The sequence below is a fragment of the Mobula birostris genome, chromosome 7 (assembly GCF_030028105.1).
Source record: "Mobula birostris isolate sMobBir1 chromosome 7, sMobBir1.hap1, whole genome shotgun sequence".
In the NCBI taxonomy this organism is placed as follows: domain Eukaryota; kingdom Metazoa; phylum Chordata; class Chondrichthyes; order Myliobatiformes; family Myliobatidae; genus Mobula; species Mobula birostris.
In genome coordinates, this window is record NC_092376.1 from 154960491 (window position 1) to 154981051 (window position 20561).

The 20561-nt window shown below is 39.9% G+C and overlaps 1 protein-coding gene across 1 annotated transcript in view; it reads right to left on the reverse strand.

The window, feature by feature from the left end:
* Window positions 1–16314, reverse strand: part of LOC140200521 (PDZ and LIM domain protein 4-like) — a 109690-nt gene extending 93376 nt beyond the window's left edge. Inside the window, exon 1 of the mRNA XM_072263984.1 lies at window positions 16126–16314. Within this exon, the coding sequence (XP_072120085.1) occupies window positions 16126–16218 (93 nt within the window). The 5' untranslated portion in view covers window positions 16219–16314. The remainder of the gene's footprint in view (window positions 1–16125) is intronic.
* Between the last annotated feature and the right edge of the window lie 4247 nt (window positions 16315–20561).

Consider the following 20561-nt stretch of genomic DNA (forward strand, 5'->3'; position numbering starts at 1 on the left):
ATCTTTATGATTCCTCAGTTAAATTTGAACAGACCTGGAGATCTTTTATTCAATATTTTCAATTAATGTAATTTTTTTTTCTTTTCTTTTTTGCTCCATATTTATATACCCTTCTTGTTTTTTTTACTGTTTTTAATGGAGGTCGGGTTTGAGGACGTGATTTTAAGTTCTTTAACTCTACTTGGTTCCAAGTTAGCCCATTGCTTTTCTTTGCTTTTAGTTAGTTGCACGGTGGGTTTTTTTGGGGTTTTTTTTTCCTTTTCTGTATTGATATATATTATATATATAAAAATTAGTATACTATTATGTTACCTTAGTATGTTATGTTTAAATTACATTGTTTGTATCACCTTTTTTTTCTGTATTAATATCTCCTGTAGTTTTATTATATTCTAACAGTGTATTAGTGCCTATATGGCTTTTTGTATACTTATTCAATAAAAATAAGTATACCTTTTTGTATACTTATTCAATAAAAAGATTTAAAAAGAAAGTAATTAGGATTATTGTTTGGATCATTTAAACTTGGTTCAATACTGACCAACAAAGTCATGCCTAAATTCCAAAATATGATAGCAGCTGTTCTAGATCCACAAACGCTGATGCCAAATGAACTATTTAACCATCCAGAGATGCATTTGTGGTTGCAACACAATCTTGAAAATTAGGTGACAATGGAAGTAGTATGAAAGGCTTCTCAAAGGATTGTCACCTTATCATAGTGGGGAGGTGTGCGAGGTCCTGCGATCAAAGAGCGATGCTGTCTGGAATTTAGCCATCTGGCACTTGGCTCCTGGTGGGGTTACCCATAGGGGCAAGGTCAAGGGAAAGGCTCCAGGCAAAGAGCGATCCAACCAAGACCCCAACGATGGAGCTGGTGGAAGAGGGTGACACATTACAATGGCAGCGAAAGCAGAGGAATGCTGCAGCAGAGAATAGCTCCCAGTCAACTTGTATTCCATGCCTCTGGACCCTGACTCTTATCTGTTGAGGAGAGCGTTGTGGTTTCCCCATGCATTAGCCTCCCCACGTTCAACAAAGTCACACACAGGCATTCTGCATTAAGGGAGTACGTCCTGTGGCGATCAGCACGTGATGAAGTGGGCAGGGTTCAGAATATGTGGATCCCAGATAGGCTTAGATAGTGACCTGAAGACCCACCAATAGGCAACCTCTTGGGAAAACATCATATTCAGCTTGAGTGATTGTATGACTAATATCAGGAGAACACTGAATGCAAAACTGTCCAGCTAGGTCACTAAATTAATAAATGGAACACACCATGGGAAGGTGCTGCTGCAACTGCTGCCATAATGCATGATCAGTTAAAACCAAACAGAAGTTTAAAAGGCATTTATAACTAGATAACATCATGCTCAGTCCCGCACTTTGAAAAAAAGGCAAGAGACATGATTTGGCACTTTAAATTTACAGATCAATGTTCTTTTCTAAAGAAAACAAAGCACTGAATACAGCATAGGATGAACCGGGAAGCTAAACAGCATATTAAAAGTGAAATCAAGAAAGGAAAAACTGGAAAAGTTCTTGGAGTTAAATAATGTCATTTCCATCCCCACCCCCTCCTCCCATCCCAAGTTAAGATCAGCAGCAACAATAACATCCCTGTGGAGTTTCAAGTTAGTTATCTGATACAGATGGATTTCCACCCTTCCATCCCCATTGGAAATAAAAAAAAGATTTACACAAGCTTTGCAATACAAACTGCATTGCTGCTCGTATGCACTTAATTAGAAAAGCTCTTCAAAGACCAAATTTAGCACAAATTTCACAAGTTAAATATCAAGATACAATTACCACAAGTAAAGGAGTTTTGGGTCCATAAGTTCTCGACAGTGATTTAATCTTCCTCTTTTCCTGCAAGTAACACAATTCATTACAGCACTATGTATAACCAGAAGACAGGAGGTGCAAAGCTATGAAGCTTTAACATGTGTCATAGCAATGTGCAGGAAAACTATTAAAACAGCAACAGAAAATAAAACAGAAAATCTTATAAATACTCATGTTAGGTTGCACCAACGGGAAGAGAAACAAATCTAAAATTTCATGGGAACATGAATTTTCATGAAAACTTTATGGGAAAGAGCAGCTATAAAAGGAGAATTAACAGTCAAATTTTCAGATTGACCCCCTTCACACAGGAAAGGAAGGGGACAGATGCCGGAAAGTGGTGGGGAAGGGGAAGGAGTACAAACTCAAAGGTCAGACCAGATGGGTGGTGGTAGGGGGAGGGAAAGGCGAGTGGCTGATGAAGGTGATTGAAGTAAAATGTGGCTGCTGATAGGTTGAAGTGGTAAAGGGTTGAAGAAGGAATCTAATGGGAGAGGATAGTGGACCATGGAAGAAAGGGGAAGGGAACCAGAGAGAGGTGATGGGTAGGTGAGGAGAAGGGAAGAAGTGGAAAGGCAACCAGAACAGGGAATGGAAGAAGGATGGGGTGGGGAGGGAGAGGGGAGAAGAGTTGGAATTTGCCAGAAGATACAATAAAATAAAAATAAAAATAAATTGCACAATTAAGGACAAAAAAAATCCACTGTGGTGCAACGTGGTCATAGTGTTGCTCTGCTGAGGTTCTGATTATGGTTGCATAGGTTGGTTCAAGAACCAAGTGGTTAAATTGAAGTAGCTGTTCTTGAAGCTGTTGTGGGACTTCAGGTTTCTGTACCTCTTGCTCAATGATAGCTGCAGGACAATTGTATGGCCTGGACCGGAAGGCTGAAGCTAGAAGGAGACACTAGATAAACTGCGAATGTTTATCCCCCACACGCAGTGAAGGAGGTAAAGAGGTTACCTTGCAGATTTATAAGATCACAGGCTTAGTAGCGTGGTGAATAGCTACAGTCTTTTTACTCAGGGTGCACGAGTCTCAAACTTGAAAGTGTGAGCTTAAGAGGAGATGGATTAAAAGGGATGTGAGGAACAAGTTTCTTCCCATCACCCAGAGGGTAGTGGCTATATGGAATAAGGTGCCAAAGGAAGAAGAGGAGGCTGGTACAATTACAGCAGTTAAAGAGCCATTTGGACAGGTTAAATAAATATGAAGAGTTAGAGGACTACAGGCCAACTCAAGCAAATGGAACCATCTTGGATAAGTACCTTGGTCACCATCATCCAAGAGGTCCACAAATTTCTGGGTTTGAAGGCTCGTGTGCCTCAACGACGTGGAGAGTTACGTCCGATAGAGTTAGAGCTTTGACTTGTGGTAGGGTCACCCATGCCAAACAGGTCAAAAGGTAGAGACCCAATCAAGAATGGTCCACCAAATTCTGAGGGGGGGGGGTCAAAAACTCTGATCAAAAACTAATTGTTACAGAAAGATCAATGAATAATCCTTTTACATCAGGCAAATGGAGGACCTTCATTGCTAACAGCGTAATAGGCATTACACAAGTTGGTCACTATGGAAAAATTGAGCTGAAGGACCCATTTCAGATCATAGAGTTATATGGCATAGACATAATGTTTTATCCCCTATCCAGGTTGCATCTTTTTTGCTGAGTATCATTAATAATTTTCTACTTTTGTATAAACAAAGCAAAGCATTCCAAGAACTTGACAATCATAACATTTTATGTTAACTATAAAAGCAATGTGTAACTGGTTGCCTTTTGTAGAATGTTGTACAGCACCTTTATTGGCAAAAGTTCAAACCTCAATACAAAATGGTATCAGTCACGATTTGAATGCTAATTTAACAAACTTCACATGGCACATTAAGGCCAGTGGTGTGGATTATCTTAAAAACAGAGAAAGGATCGGTATGGTTTGAATGACAAGTGGAATTTTTGTCTGCTTCCCAGATGACAGACATTGCACATTATGTTCTCTGGAGACTTGTGGGCACACTCAGAACATGTTTTTAGTCTAAACAATGTTGGGTGGGGGTTGTGGTGGTGAGTTACTATGTTTGCAAGCTTTTGTTTAAAAGTTAATTCCTGCCTTTTTTTCTGGAAAAATTCCCTTTACCTATCATGTGCCGAGTCAAGACCTTTCTGCACTGCCACAACTTAAACAGAAAATAAACTTAGTCAATCAACTACAAAGAGAATTGTTTCCAGCTTCAGACTTCAGCAGAGGATTTTGAAAAATTGGTGGATGGTGCCCCAGACAACCCTAATTTTCTGGGTATAGATTCTGCATTAAAGCAACATTCTATGTTGCAGAAATAATACTACATAGATCAAACAGACACTTTGGCCCATACTGTTTGCCAAACTAATTAACTCCTAACTAAACTTAACCCTGGTAACCACATATGGTCCATTTTGCTCCAATCTCTGCATATTCATGTGCCTATCACACTCCATTGCTACCCCTGGCAGTGCCTTCCAGGCAAATCACAACTACATTTTGCCCTTGCTGAATAACATTCATTTCCAGTATCTTTTTAATTTTTTTTTATTAAGGAGTTGCATGTTTTGTTAAACTTCATAACTTGTCATGTCCATCAACCCCAGCTTCTTACAACACTCAACAAACAAATACCAACTTCCAATTCCTCAATTGCCCCAATTTGTGATCCGGAAGATAATTTAGCCATTCAAAGATGACGATTGTGCATCTGTGCTTCCTTCCAACATAATTCACTAAACGTGGAACTTTGATAAAAACTTTCATATTTCCTCTAATCAAGAAGGAAACTTGACTGGAGTTAAACCAAACTGGCCAGTTTCTGGAGTGTATTATACAGTTCTATGGCACTGCAGACCACTGTCATTTAATGCCTGCAAAACAGGCACTAAACAATTAGGATTACAGCTCAATTTATAACTTCCATTAATTTTTTTATACAGTACTATTTCAGCAAGGATCAACTTCAATACTGTATAGGACACCTCAAAATACATTTTCTCATTTTTTTTTACTGTGGATCTCAGATTTAGGAGCAGCTAAGTTACTGAGCTGCAGTGGGTTTCCAATGAAGGCTATTTTAAATACTGTATACTATTAACAGAACCTACAATTTAGAGCCAGCAACCGGGCAAGAATGGTTACATACTTCTAGATAGGAAAAGTGTGTAACCTTTAGGGGAATACACCTGGGGGGGGGGGGGCGCCGAGTTCCTAACAAGAACCCCAAATCAAAACTGCAGACTAAACCCTGGGAATCCAACTGAAAGGAAAATAAAAGATCTAAAAAGGCAAAGAAATTCTCAGGACCTCACAACTGGCATCCTAATATCTCCAAAGAGACAGCCAGAAAGATTGTGGATGCACTAGTTGCCACCTTCCAAAAATTCCACTGATTCAAGTAAATAAGATAGCAAATGCAATGCCACTTCTCAAGATCAACTCACAGATCAGTTAGCTGACAGCAGAAGTAAAAGAAATAACTATTTATTTAAAGCACGTGGGAGCAAGGGATTTGGAAATTAAGAGCAGTATTAAGACAAATCCTGTGTTTTTTTAAATCACTAACAAAACATAAAATGGTGGAAGAACTCAACAGGTCAGGTAGCATCTATGGAGAGAAATAAACTATCAACATTTTGGGCTGAGACCCTTCACCAGGACTGGGTATCCAGCATCTGCAGAATCTTATATTTATTATTTTTGTTATCACTGATGTATGTGGTGAAATTTGTTGTTGTTTCACAGAAGTACTATATTCCCAAGCATGAAATTTTTACTTTTGAGGGAAGTTTTGAAGCAGACCGACCGACCATACAATATCACTCTTCCCTACGATAGATGAGATATCATCCAGTGTGTGCCTGCATGTCAGGGTGGCCACTGTCTCAAAGATAAAGGACTAATCATTTATGACAAATGGGATTAGGGATGGGGTCAGCCAAAAAGCCACCCATAAGATCATGTGTATTGTATTTTTGGAATCCTTTATCCAAGATCGCTATGGAGAGTTTCCATATAGATCCAAGAGATTACGAAATACTCCTCTTGTTTAATTTTAAAGGAAAATTAACAACTAGAGTTAAAACAAAAAATAAAGCACAACATAGACATGAACTATTAGACGATAGAGAAGGCACAAGGAGACTAATGCTGTTGCTTCTATTTCTTGTTAGGTTCTACCAACTTTTGTGACACTACAACACAATAGTAAAACAACAGAGTTTGGAATTAGCACAACATTCAAATGATACATTTTAAATTCACCTTCACTTATATTCCATTTATGTAAAAAGAAAATTGAACAGTACTGTTAATGTTAATTTCTGTAGGTACCTTGTTCCAAATTTATGCTTACCTGGGGATTTCCAGGATTTCCAGAAGTGGTTAAAGCCGACTTTTGTGTTGTTGGGGTGTATGGGGTGTCCAGGGAGGGGCAGCATCTCTGGTGATGGAGCTTGTTGCAGCAATTCTATAGCAGCTTACCCACCTTTGGTCCCCACCAGACAACTCTCATCTGTGGCTCCAAGTAGCTGTTTGCATGCAACAGTGGCCACACCCTGGTACACAACTTCAACAGGTAGGCTAAACCAGGTTGCAGCACGGCCAGTTGCTTCACACCTCAGATAGGGACATGCCCGTGCTAGCTTGTGAAATCAGCTCTGGTGGACTGGACGGATGAGATCTACAATGAGAACCAGTGGTCTGGAAGGCTGTAGTGTAACACTCCACGGAGAGTGAAGGGCAAGACAAGGCACAGAAGACATCATGGCCGTCCACTGCAACCAAGGAAGATCCCAGTTTGTGAAGCTTGTTCATACCACTGGACACAGATTTCTGAGGCTGAGGAGTGGGAATGCCCAATGCAACAGTAGTACCGCTTCAAAAACTCTCCAGCACAGGGTTTCCCGCCATCAAACACGATGGACAACCATCATACCGAAGGAAATGTCCTGAAATTCCTTGGAGACATGTACTCTATGAGCAGCACACAATAATCCAGATGTTGAATGTCTCATTAGAATCACATCTATTATTACTGACATATGTCATGAAATTTGCTGTGTTGGAGTGGTACAGAGCAATACATAAATTACTATAGGTTACAGTAAGAAATAAAAACAATGAAATAGTGCAAAAAGAGAGTAAAAGAATGAGGTAGTGTTCACCGTTCATTCAGAAATATGATGGTGGAGAGGAAGAAGCTGTTCCTAAAATGTTGAGTATGTATCTTCATGCTCTTGTACCTCCTCACTGATGGTAGGAATGACATGAGGGCATGCCCTGGATGGCAAATGTCCTTATGATTGATGTAATCTTGACACCTTTTGAAGATGTTCTTGATGGTGGGGAGGCCAATGTCCATGATGGGGCTGGTTGAGTCTGCAACCCTATGGTGTCATTAGATGGCATTTATGCTGTGCCTGCTCACAGTCATGAGGGCAAAGTAGAAAAATGGGCTAAGCACCCATGCTGATCGCCAGCAAGGAGATATTATATCTGATTCCACACTGTCTGGTCTCCCGATAAAGAAGTCGACAATCCAGTTGCAGGGGAAGGGCCAGAGGCTCAAGGTTTTTAAGCTTGATTAGCACTGAGAGGATGATGGCATAGAATACTGAGCTGTAATCAGTGAACGGTAGCCTGACATAGGTCTTGCTGTTGTCCACCTGGTCCAGTGATGAGCAGAGAGCTAGTCAGATTGAATCTGCTGTTGATCTGTTGTGGTGGCAGGCAAAATGAAGTGGACCCAGGCCTTTGCTGCAGGTGTTAATTCTAGCCATGGCCAAACTCTCAAAACACTTCACAGCGGATGCAAGTACTACCAGGTGATAGTCGTTGAGCCAGCTCACCCGCCTTTTCTTAAGGCACCCATTTTTGATTTTTTTCTCAGACAACCAATCTCATTTTGGGCCTGAGAGTTGAGGAAAAGAAAGTCCAGAAAAATTTTCACTTTACTTTCAAAGCTGCTGAGAAATCAGTCATTAAAAAAAACACAACACCTAAATAATCCCAGAAAATAATAGTCTTTTGGACTAACCAGGAAATATAGGAAAAGTAAATACAAAGAAAGTCAATGAAAATTGCGTTGACTCACAGAGTAGATTTTCCAGCCATGGGATGTATCAGCATGAATCAACCACAGGATCTGCACAGTTCCAAATTTCTAAAGCAATAACTTTTAAGAGAATGTATCCACTTACACCATCAACTCAGTCCTTGAAATCATGGGGTACATAATGCAAATAGTTAAAAGTCATAAAATAGACACGTTTGTAAAATTACTAGGTCTACCTTGAAAACTGGTTCAGTAATGGAGCTGCATCTCTTTTACAAGTAGACTTCTCCAAGTTCAAAAAACGCTACTTGCAAAAACATGAGAAATTGAGTCCAGCAAAGTTGTATGTTAAACTTTGTTACTCAAGGAATGATCCTTTCCACCATTTGAAAGAAATCTTGGTAGAATTAGCATTATAAGAAGCTGCATTAGGTTAAGTTAGATTTGTCTTTCCAAGTAAGAACTATACGTCACAGTTGATCATGTCCTAACCACTCTGCAGTGATTAGTGCAGCTGTATTCATCACTGTAATTCATGACTAAATCCACAATATGCTGACTGCAAACCACTTAGGTATTTCAATTGCAATTCAGTACTCATGTCCGGATACATACTAGATTTTCAGCAAGAAAATAAAGTGATTCAGTGGAAAGAATAAAACCTCTTTCAAGATACAGGCCTTAAAGATGTAGCAGAGCAATGTTTGATTTGTTACATTTCACAGAAGGTTAAATAACGTACAATTATATAACCTTATTGCCAAGGTGGAAGACATTTCATCATTGGAAAGAATACTGAGCACTAATTTTATGAAAAGGATTTTGTCTGAACTTGCATTGCTTTCCCTTAGTTTTGTCAATGCAGAAGCACAGACCAATTTAAGATGGCACTGGTGAAGTAAAGCGATGAATTGCTGGCAGCAAGAATAACTATTACTTTATTAGTCACACTTTTTCTGAAAAACAATCACTGCAATCAATAGCCTGCAGGTTCCCTTTCAGAGTTGAGCTTTTAAACTGCCTGTATGACTTGGCATTTTCGTGCTGTGAACTGAAGTCACCAAAATGCAGGACAGTTGCAGCATAGCAAGTACTGGCTGAATGAGATGGTGCAACCAATGCCTGAGAGTGGGGAATGAACCAATATATGGCCATTTCAGGAGTGGATTTGGAGGCGACTCAAAGTGACAAAGTCGAGACAGCAGGGTCCAGGCCCGAGAGCAATTTCTGGCCATTGCTGGATGGTCTTGGAGATGATTTGAAGCAACAGAACCAAGGCAAAGCACAGTTGTGGCGGTAGGGCCCAAACATTAGGCCGAGGAACAAGCTGAGGTTTGACCCATTTAATCGCTGAGTCAAATCGAGCCAGCAGGACCCAGGCCCAAGAGTGTATTGAAGCGGCAGGGCCCATGTCAGAGAGCGAAGAGCGACCAGCGACCCAATGTTTGGTCGATTTAAATGCTAGGCTAGATTGAAAAAGTCAGGTGTGGGACCCAGATGAAAGGGGCAGGCTGGTGTTTGGCTTGCTGCTCCACAAGGTTTTCTCATATCTGTGCTGAACTGAGGCTGTGGCCTGCAACTAATGGGCTCCTGGATCAGCTGTGACCTTAGTTCTTCAGTTCTGTCCTGTGAATTTAAGTTCTGGATATTATTTGCTTACTTTTATTGTTTGTATGATTTTCTGCACATTGGGGTTTGACAAGTTAAAAAAAATGTCAGTTCTATTTGGTATATTTGTTTTGTGGCTGCCTGTAAGGAGATGAATCTGAAGGTTGTATATTGTATCCATACTTTGAACTTTGAGGAGACTTTATAGAAGCAATTTCCTTAAAATGATCTTGCTTCTACTCTAGTTCCGAGTTGGCTAATGAGGCAAAAGTGGTGCTTGACAGGGAAGGTGGGAGTGTTGTTTTGGGAGGTTATGGTCATTGTGCTTCTGGGCGTTAAAGCAATTCCATCTAAGACACATCTTCATTTTGGGCAGACGTGAAACAGGTACTGATTGCAAGGGAGCCTTTAAGAATATCCTTAACACATCACCAGATTAATTGAGCGGCCACTTTTATTATGACACAGGAAAGCACTGAATAAATCATCCTGCCTTCTCCCAGCAGAGCAACCTCCTTTCATCCCTCTCCTGCAATATATTCTTTCCATGTGCCTATCAATGGCTCCCATTTTGCCACTTACTTACACAGTCATCAACTAATCCAGTGGTAGGAACTGAAACACCTAGTGTAAATCCATTGCAGTCACCATTAGAATATGCAAAGGCAGCACACAAGGTCAGATTGAACTATGGTGCCTGAACCTGTGAAGTGGCGCTGAGGTGGCAAATGAAAAAGAATGCATCCTGTTATAAAGAAAGAAGTAGCCATTGCATTGGACCTGCAAAAGCTGCATGCTGTTTCATTGATAACTTACCACATTTGGTGGCAACTTACTGGTAATTTCCCAGTAATTGGAACCCACTTACAGTATGTAATCCATATCCCAGTGTACAAAGTAGGGATCGTTGCTACTCAGTTAACTGTGAGCTTTATACTAAGTTTGACTTGATCTTTGAATGCTTCTGCGTAAATAGCTAAAGGCTGCGTGGGCTTAAGGCAGCACTGATAAATTTTGACACTTATTGGCCTACTTTTCAATAAAGAAACATATGTGGAAAGTCATTACATGTCTTCCAGGGTTGTGTTATGAGCAAGGGGAGGTTGGTAAAGGAAACTTTTGTAGATGTCTTTTCTTTCATGGTCAGCACAAGAAAACATCCAACTGAAAGTCAGCTTCCAAAAATGTACATTTCCAAGTACATGTACTGCAGCTGCAGGACCATTAATAATTCATTTAATAAATTAACATTGAATAATGCAAAGCATGCACTCCCAGGGTCTCAGCTCAAAGCATCAGCTCTATTTAACTTCAGAAATTTGCACCAGCTTAATACAGATCTTATATTTAAAAAATGTAATGTAGTCCAAACAGGTGGGAGTTTTATAAAACACAGTCAACCAAAAAGACTGACTAGCTAATATCTACTGAAACTTCAGCTTGCATAGGGCAACACAATGTTTATTCCAAATAAATATTCTAATCAAAGATTGATTGGCAAGGAGCTTGAAACCTGCTTTGGAGTTTCTCTTTGCTTATCTGTTTTATGGCATTAATTCTAATTCAACCTTTTGTTATTGGTAGGGCTCCAGATAGATTGTGTGTATATTGACATATATACATTTTTTAAACTGTTATATGGTCGCTAAGATTGAAGGAAAGAAGAGTAAGGTTACTCCCATCCTTACCTGTAAACTTGCTCTCCATGAAAATTGAAAGTACCCATGCACATGACAAACTATGTTCCCAAACCCCAAAATGGCAGTGGAACCTGAATAAAAGTGTAATTTTCTTTTCCATTCCAAGATTTAATTTGAAAAATCAGTTATCAATGATATTTTGGTCACAGTCAGAAGATGGTCAGCTGATGAATTTACTGTGGGAGAACTGGTAGAAAGGACAGTCCTGTGACAAATTTCACGTCACATGCCAGTGATAATAAACCCGATTCTGATTACGGATCATCATAACAATCTGAAATTCTGATCTCTGAACTTCCCAGCTCTTTACTTCATCACTCCCCTTCAGGTTTCACTCATCTTGTGTTTCTCTCTCCCCTCCCCCCCCCCCCCCCCATCTTCTAAATCTACTCCTCAGCTTTTTTTTTCCTCCCAGCAGCCCTGAGGAAGAGTTTCAGCCCAAACCGTCCACTGTACTCTTTTCCAGAGATGCTGCCTGGCCTTCTGAGTTCCTCCAGCATTTTGTGTGTGCCGCTTGGGGTTTCAGCATCTGTAGATTTTCTCGTTTGTCTCTGAATGTCAAGACCAATAATAGACAGAAAAGCTCGAGGTAACATCTGGTCTCATTTTAACTCCATAAACGCATAAAGAATCTTCTTACTCCATTAATTTCAAATGTGAGTAAAAACAACTTTGTTAAGCAATTGTCATTTGTGTCATTAGTGTCATGCACAGTGGTATTGTAACTGTTGTTGTGAACAGTTCTAACTACTCTGCAGAAGCTCACATTTGGTAAAAGCTTTGTGAGAAAGGACTGGATTGTGTAGTCCTGCTGTCACTAGACTGATCAGCTCAGCCCTGTATAAAAACCTCTTTGGCACTTAAAAGTTTGTTTCATCCAAGAATGCCATATGACAAAGCAGTGACTTGTACACAGAAAAAGAATAGAACGAATAACAGCATGAAAATAGGCAGTCTCCAGATTATGCAAGAGTTTTATTCCTGAGATGTGCCCGTAAGCAGCTTGCTCAAGTCAGTAAACACCCATTTTCTACAATAACACATCAGATCACGATAAGTACACTTTCTATAATTCTCTTATGTCGCTGAATATTAACTGTAACATTGCCAATTAAAATTAATACAGTATCCAGTCATTAATGTATGTCACAAAAGATTACTATCTTGAAAAACAGTTTTTGCATAAAGTGAGACTTCCACAAGTCATCTGTAACCTGGGAAGCCCCTGTATAGATTGAATGACATAATGAATACAAAGTAAAACATATTAAAAATGTAAAACTATTTAAGAATGAAGTTTACCTTTGAGATAAAACTGACATCACAGAATTTTGCTACATGAACTTGCAAATAAGAGTTGGAATTTTTAAAAATTTTCGAAATTCTGAACACTACACCAACTCCCCGTCGTTCTCAAATTTCAGAAAAAAGGGATTTAAGACTAATGTATTTAAAAGGGACAATTTTAAATAAAAATTATGGATTGTAAAAGCTCAATATCAAGTATTTCTAGCTAATTAACTAGGGGTTATTTTCATACCAGAATTTGATTTTAAGTGCAATGCTGTTTAAACCACCTTCACAGATTAAGTGATTTGAAGAGTGAGATAACAAAATTATCTGAGTGAGTGCAGCTTACTTAAGTGGAAGTTGTCAAATTGATCGAGGACTATTTTAATCTACAAAGCATTCTGCTCCAACCTTTCAGTTTAACATTTAGCAACAACCAAATGCACAAATATCAACTTAATATCCAGTAAATTATTCTAGAAATTGTTCACAGTAAGCACTGCATTTGATATCTTACCCCACTTCCGAGGAGGAAAACTTACCCAGTCTTATCCTGCACACAATTTCAATTTAATTATTCAGCCCATCCTCAAATTTAGAATAGACTTTGTTTTAAATTTTCCTTTTCGGCCACACTTTTGATTTGACTTCTTTACTTTTATAGCTGTGGATCTGCAATGACTCCTTTTGAACCCCAAATAATAGTCCTAGATTAATACAGCACCGAGACAAACCCTTCTGTCCATCCTGTACATGGCAGCCATCAAGTACTCATACACATCAGTCCTGATCAAGGGTCTCAGCTAGAAATGTCAACTCTTTATTCCTTTCCTTAGATACCACTTGACTTGCTGAGCTCTCCCAGCATTCGGTGTGTTACTCTTAAAATGAGAGGTCAAACAAAAACCGCTCTTTCCCTACTATGCGACAGTTCACAATTACCATTACTCTAATGGCTCACCATGAACCAATATCATCAAATCTAAAATTAGCATCCTTCTCTCTATTTTACACAGAATTATACAGAAAATATCACAAGGATCATTATGACTGCCACAAAGTAAAACCATCTCAAGGTTAAATTTGCATCTTTTTTGTACCGTGGTAGTTTTTATGGCTTGCAATATACAGCTACCACAAGTCAATTTTATCAACTCATGTCTGTAATAATAAACCTGATTCTGAAATGACGACACAAGAATCAATGTGGTATTGATTGCAAATTAGATGTATATAGTGGACAATTGCTAAGTGTCAAGGTTAAGGAAAGCAATGGATTTGGATAAAATGTGAGCTATGTGACAATGTAACAATGTACATTACCATTACAATGCAGCCTGAAATTAATTCCATTTCTCGGATTCACTGAAGGTTTGGTTTTAGTCCATGTGATCTCAAATTTATCCTATTTATAGATGTGGTATCTATATTTCACTTGCACACAGAAATATGCCTTGAATCTGTGCTGGGTTTGGGAAGGGGTGGAGACTGTCTGCCAGTTCCTGAAAGCCACAGAGAAGTATTCCAACAATATACAATGTTTTGTACATGTTAAAGTTTATCATTCTACACAATCACATAGGAAATGTGTATTATTTCCGATATAACTTTGGGATCACAAACTAGTCCATGGTCTCCATCCATGCAATGTCAACTGTGGCCTCAAGCAGAGAGTCACCTTTGGGGCAAATTTGTTTGAAATGAGTGGTTTATTTAGTCAATAACCACATATCTGATTACCAGTGGGCAGCAAGAAGTACCCACCAAATCTAGATGTTATTATCAGGACACTCATTATGAATATAATAGCTAATGTGACAAAGGCCATTCTTAAAGATAACAGTTGCCTCCTCAGTGTTGGACTCTGTTTCTCAGCAAGAAACAGACCTTGGAACCGTATACCTAGGCTTTCTGCTGTATTCATTTATAAATTACAAGTATTTGCACTACAATATCCAACAGCACATCAGTCATTCATTGGCTACCTCTTGACGTTACAGCACTACACAGAATGCATGGATATCATATTCTGAGAGGAACATGTAGGGAGTTGGAAAGTACATTTGGCATAGTTTTCTCTGGTACAAACTGTTCCTACTATTCATTTTAATAAAAATGCTGTGCTACAGAATAGAATTTTTAACCCAGTACATTGGAATTTAATTCACAAACCACATTTATCAACTTTAACAGTACATATACACTGATCTGTTCTCAAGTTGCACTCCAAATTGATATGATAGCAGTTTAAACAGAGTGATCATTTTGTTTTGTGAAAAACAGTTATAAACTGCCAGCTTTTAGTCAACTTCTTTTGAACCTCTTTTACCCCCAAACAATTGATTAAGCCTTTGATCCACACACATTAAAGGAGGCAAATATTCCTTGAAATGTTTGTGCCTGGGTATTAATACAAGTGACGTTTCCCTTTAAGTATCTTGATAGGATTCGTGATACACATGGAAAATTGATTTAATCATACCAAGAATTAATACCAAAACGCCCCTTGAGCACTAGATGCGCCACTTTAAAGCTCTCCTTTACAAGATGTAGTTATGATTTATTGTCCCTTGCGAATTCTGCCAACCACCCAATTATTGAACTTACTTAAACTGGAACCAAACCAAGCAGGGATATACGTATGCGCATACTATGGAAATTTTATTTCAGCAAGTAAAAATCGTGCAGTGTATTAGTGATGTTAACTAGAATTCAAGAGATTTAATAACTTTAATGGTCATTCAAAAAAGTTATACATAAACCACCGGTATTAAAAAAAAATCTGATTTATAAAACGCTATCATTTCAACTAAACCGCGTGGAAGTTATTGCTTCAACCGAAAGTTGCATTCACAATGAGAAGTACAGCATTTGTGTCCAAGTAGTGTTTTCCCTTCGAGACTGAGCTTTCCTTGTTGAACTCAGTCGCTCATGTTTTATGAGAAACTGCTTTCAGCATTTTCAACAAGTCTCATTTCACCAGTCACCGGAAAACAAGCCTAATTTTAATGCATATGAGGCTTGAACTCATCAAAAGCTCACTTATTAGACATGATCTGTAGCCCGTTATGCCCTCAAGATAATAATAGATGTGATTGTTTAAAGAGCTCATGTCCAGGACAAGATACCAAGTAAACATCTAAATTAGCACATAGGTTCCAGTATCCCAAGTACTGTACAAATAGTACGAAACCTGGTCCCCCAATTGTACAACACTTTCATCGAGAGGGTACTGTTTTAAAAAAAAGTATATATTAAATATTAAACAAAAATACAAAACCCCAAATCCTCATGGAATGGGTGGAGGCTGGCGGGAATACTTTAACATTTCATCCTCAAACCAAATTTAAAAGAAACTATATAGCCATTCCAGTATTATTTCTGTATTCAACTGCTCTGAAAAACTTTGTTGCAAGTTATAACATTCGCAGACTCCCTCAACGTGTTGCAAATACCTTAAATCAAAAGGAAAAAACTAACACATTGTCGCCAGCAATCTCTGGTTTCGAAGATGACCTCAACACTGAGTAAACAACTTCAAGTGAAATGAAAGAGAAGCTTTCCAATGCGTTTCTCCCATGGAGAGGTGTAGCTTACCCGTGAAATTGTTAAGGGTTGGCTATAGTCCTTGCCTCCTACTAATCTAAAGCCCCAGGGTGACGGTCCGTAAAGAGTCACAGGATGTGGCATTTTTAATCTATATTTTCCTCGTGCAACAACTTGAAACAAACACTTTGGATCCCAGCGAGACTAAGAGAGAAAGCTGCAACAATCATACCCTTTCCCCTCACTTTCCCCGCCCTCCCTTTAAATTAGGAGCTTTCACATTACGTCATTCTCCTTGACATCCCCATCCTCGCGTGAGTAGGACAAAGAACCGTAACCCGTCACGTGTCCCCGACTGACAGCGCGGCCATCCCGTTACTAAGGAGATCACTCCCGGGACCGAGGACAAATCGGCACAAACGTATTTCGCAACGATTTCTGGGAGTTGTAGTGCATTTACCAAATGTAGCCGCGTGTCTGCCAGAAACGCAGCTGCTGTGCTATGATCTTCCTTTCACTCCGCTCAGACTTTTAAATCTCAGTTTCTGTTTGCAGTTCAAACAATTGTCTCACAATAATTTGCTTTACTGATTCTTTTGGACTTCATTCAAGGTTGTAGGCACACTGAAACAAATGCTCCAGATCAGGGGACCCAAATTTCGATTGTTCAAAGTTCAAAGTGAATTTATTACCCAAAGTACATATAAGTCACCATATACAACCTTGAGAATCATATTCTAGCGGGCATTCATAGGAGATACAAAGAAACACCAGAAAATCAATGAAAAACTGCAAACCAGACAGCCTAAAAAAACCATGTGCAAAAGACAACAAACTGCAAATACAAGAGAATAATAATAAGCAATAAATATCAAGAAAATGTGATGAAGAGTTGCTGAAAGTGAGTCTGTAGGTTATCGAATCAGTTCAATGTTTTAGATGAGTAAAGTTATCCCCTCGGATTCAAGAGCTTGATGGTTGAGGTGTAATAACTGTTACTGAACCTGGTGGTGTGGATCCTGAGGCTCTTGTATCTTCTTCCTGATGGCAGCAACAAGAAGAGAGCATGGCCTCAATGATGGGGCCCCTTAGTGATGCATGCTGCTTTCCTATAGCACTGCTCCTTGCAGATGTGCTCAATGGTGGGGAGGGCTTTACCTGTGATAGGCTGGGCTGGGCTACATTTCACAGGCTTTTCCTTCCAAAGGCATTGGTGTTTCCATTACTAGAGGCTGTGATGCAAACAGTTATACACAGATCTCTCCTCCACACATCTATAGAAGCTTGTCAAAGCTTTAGATGCCATGCTGAATCTTTGCAAACTTTTAAGAAAGTAAAGGCACTACTGTGCTTCTTTGTAATGGGACTTACATGCTGAAATGCAAACACTGAGGAATTTAAAGTTACTGACTTTCTCCACTTCTGATCCTCCGATGAGGACTAGCTCATGAACCTTTGGTTTCCTCCTGTGGACAATAATCCGCTCCTTAGTCTTGCTGACATCGAGTGAGAGGTTACTGTCAGAATCAGAATCAAGTTTATTATCATCAGCATGTGTCATGAAATTTGTTAATTTACTTGTTAATCCATTGATTTACTTACTTTCTATATTATCACATATTTCATTGTAATGCTGCTGTTAAATTAACAAATTGCATGACCCATGCCATTGATAATAACAAAGCTGATTTTCATATAGATTAGATTAAGAGGACACACAGTCATCCTTTATTGTCATTTAGTAATGCATGCTTTAAGAAATGATACAATATTCCTCCAGTGTGATATCACAGAAACACAGGACAGACCAAGACTGAAAAACCAACAAAAAACATAACTATAACATATAGTTACAACAGTGCAAGCAATACCGTAACTTGATGAAGAACAGGCCGTGAGCACAGTAAGAAAGTTCGAAGTCTCTCGAAAGTCCCACATCTCATGCAGATAGAAGGAAGAAAACTCTCCCGACCACAGTCCGACTCTGAGTCGTTCGAAAACTTAGAGCTCCAACCAGCCCTCTGACACCAAGCGCCATCTCTGCTGAGCACTTCAACCCCAGCCCCAGTTGCCAGCAGCAGGCAAAGCCAAGGATTTTAGGGCCTTCCCTCCGGAGATTCTCGATCGCACAGTAGCAGCAGCAGCAGCAAACCGGGCATTTCAGAAGTTACTCCAGATGTTCCTCAGTGCTCTCATGGCTGTCTCCATCAAATCAGAATTGTGCACGGTCCCTATTTAACAAATATGATATCATTTCACCAGAGAGGCTACACATGCTGTGTCACACTGCCATCTTCTCCTCCCTCCCTCATATGAAGTAGTTAGATTAAAAAGTGGGGGTGTGTGTGGGGGTGTGTGTGGGGGTGGGGGGGTGGTGGGTGGGTAGTGTTCACGGGTTCAATGTCCATTTAGGAATTGTATGGCAGAGGAGAAGAAACTGCTCCTGAATCGCCAAGTGTGTGTTTCAGGCTTCTGTACCTCCTTCCTGATGGTAACAATGAGAGGAGGGCACATCCTGGGTGATGAGGGTCCTTAATAATGGATGCTGCCTTCCTGAGGCACTGCTCCTTGAAGATGTTGTGGATACTACAGAGGCTAGTACCCAAAGATGGACCTGACTAATTTTACAACTTTGTGTAGGTTTTTTTGGTCTTGTGCTGTAGACCCCCTCCTTCCCATACCAGGCAGTGATGCAGTCTGTCAGAATGCTCTCCACAGTACATCTATAGATATTTTTGAGTATTTTAAGTGTTCTAAATCCCTTTAAACTCTTAATAAAATTGTCAGGGCACTGGAGCAGGGATCCAATCACAGACACAGCACTGTACACACAGTAATATTAACTGAGTAGCAAATCCCAAGGTGCAAACAAAGTCAGCATCAAAGTTTAGGTAGAGATCAAAACATCCAGAGAAATCAAAAAACCAGAATTGGAAAACAAGAAGAGTCAGTATTCAGACAGACAGAGTACAGATATGATTGCTAGAAAGGCTCAGGAAAAGTCACTGGCACAATCTGGCAACAAACAGCTGAAAGCACAGGACTGAAATACACTGAGCAATAAACAGAGAGGCAGATGATAGGTGGAGCACAATGAGACACAGGTGGCAGCAATACAGGTAATAATGAGAAACAGATGAGAGAGGGAGTACTCAGTAATACAGGGGCCAGAGTAGAGCAGAGCGGGGACAGGAGCACATGGCAATACAAAATCACAGACTGATGGCTAGGGGGAAACACACAAAATGACAAAATTCAACTAGAGGTACTGACAGAAATAGAGCGGCTGTCATGCCTTCTTTATATCTGCATCGAAATTTTGGAAAAAGAGTTAGATCCTCAGAGATCTTGACACCCAGGAACTTGATGTTGCTCACCCTCTTCACTTCTGATCCCTCCATGAAGATTGGTTCATGTTCCCTCATCTTACCCTTCCAGAAGACCACAATCAGCTCTTTCATCTGACTGACACTGAGAGCAAGTTTATTGTTGTGACACTGCTCAACTAGCTGGTATATCTTACTTCTATACGCCCACTCAATCTGCGTCTGGGATTCTACCAACAATGGTTGTATCATCAGCAAATCTATGGATGGTATTTGAGTTATACCTAGCCACACAGTCATAGGTATAGAGGGAGTAGAGCAGTGGTCTAAACACACACCCCTGAGGTGCACCAGTGCATCACTCACTGTTGTGGCATCACTCAGCTAGATTTTCATTCTCCCTCCTTTATGTTGACTCTTCACTACCTTTGATTCAGCCATTGACAGTGGTATCAACAGGAAACTTAAATATGGCATTGGAGCTGTGCTTAGCCTCATAGACACAAGTATAAAGCAAGTCAAGCAGGAGGATAAGCTCATAGCCTTGTACTGCACCTGTGATGATCATGATCGTGGAGAAGCTGCTGTTGCCCATCTGAACTGACTAGGATCTGCAAGTGAGGAAATCCAGTTGCAGAAGGAGGTATTGAGGCCTAGGTCTTGGAGCTTATTGATTAGTTTTGAGAGGATGATAGTATTGAGTGCTGAATTGTAATCAATGACGAGCTTCCTGATACATGTATGCATCCTCACTGTCCAAATGTTCCAGGTTTGAGTGAAGAACCAATGAAATGGCAACTGCTGTTGACCTGTTGTGATGGTAGGTGGATCCAAGTCACTCTTTAGGCTTGACTTGATATGTTTCATCACCAACCTCTCAAAGCACTTCATCACAGTGGATGTAAGTGCAGCTGGATGACAGTTATTGAGGCAGGATATTGTGCTCTTCTTGGGCACTGATAAAACTGAAGCCTGCTTGAAGCAAGAGGTTAACGATATCAGTGAATACTCCAACCAGTTGATCAGCACAAGTCCTCAGTACTTAGGCAGATACCCTGCCTGGGTCGGATGTTTTCTGTAGGTTCATCCACCTGAAGGATGCTCTCACGTCGGCCGCAGAGTCTAAAATCACAGGGTCAGCAGGGGCTGTGGGAGTTCATG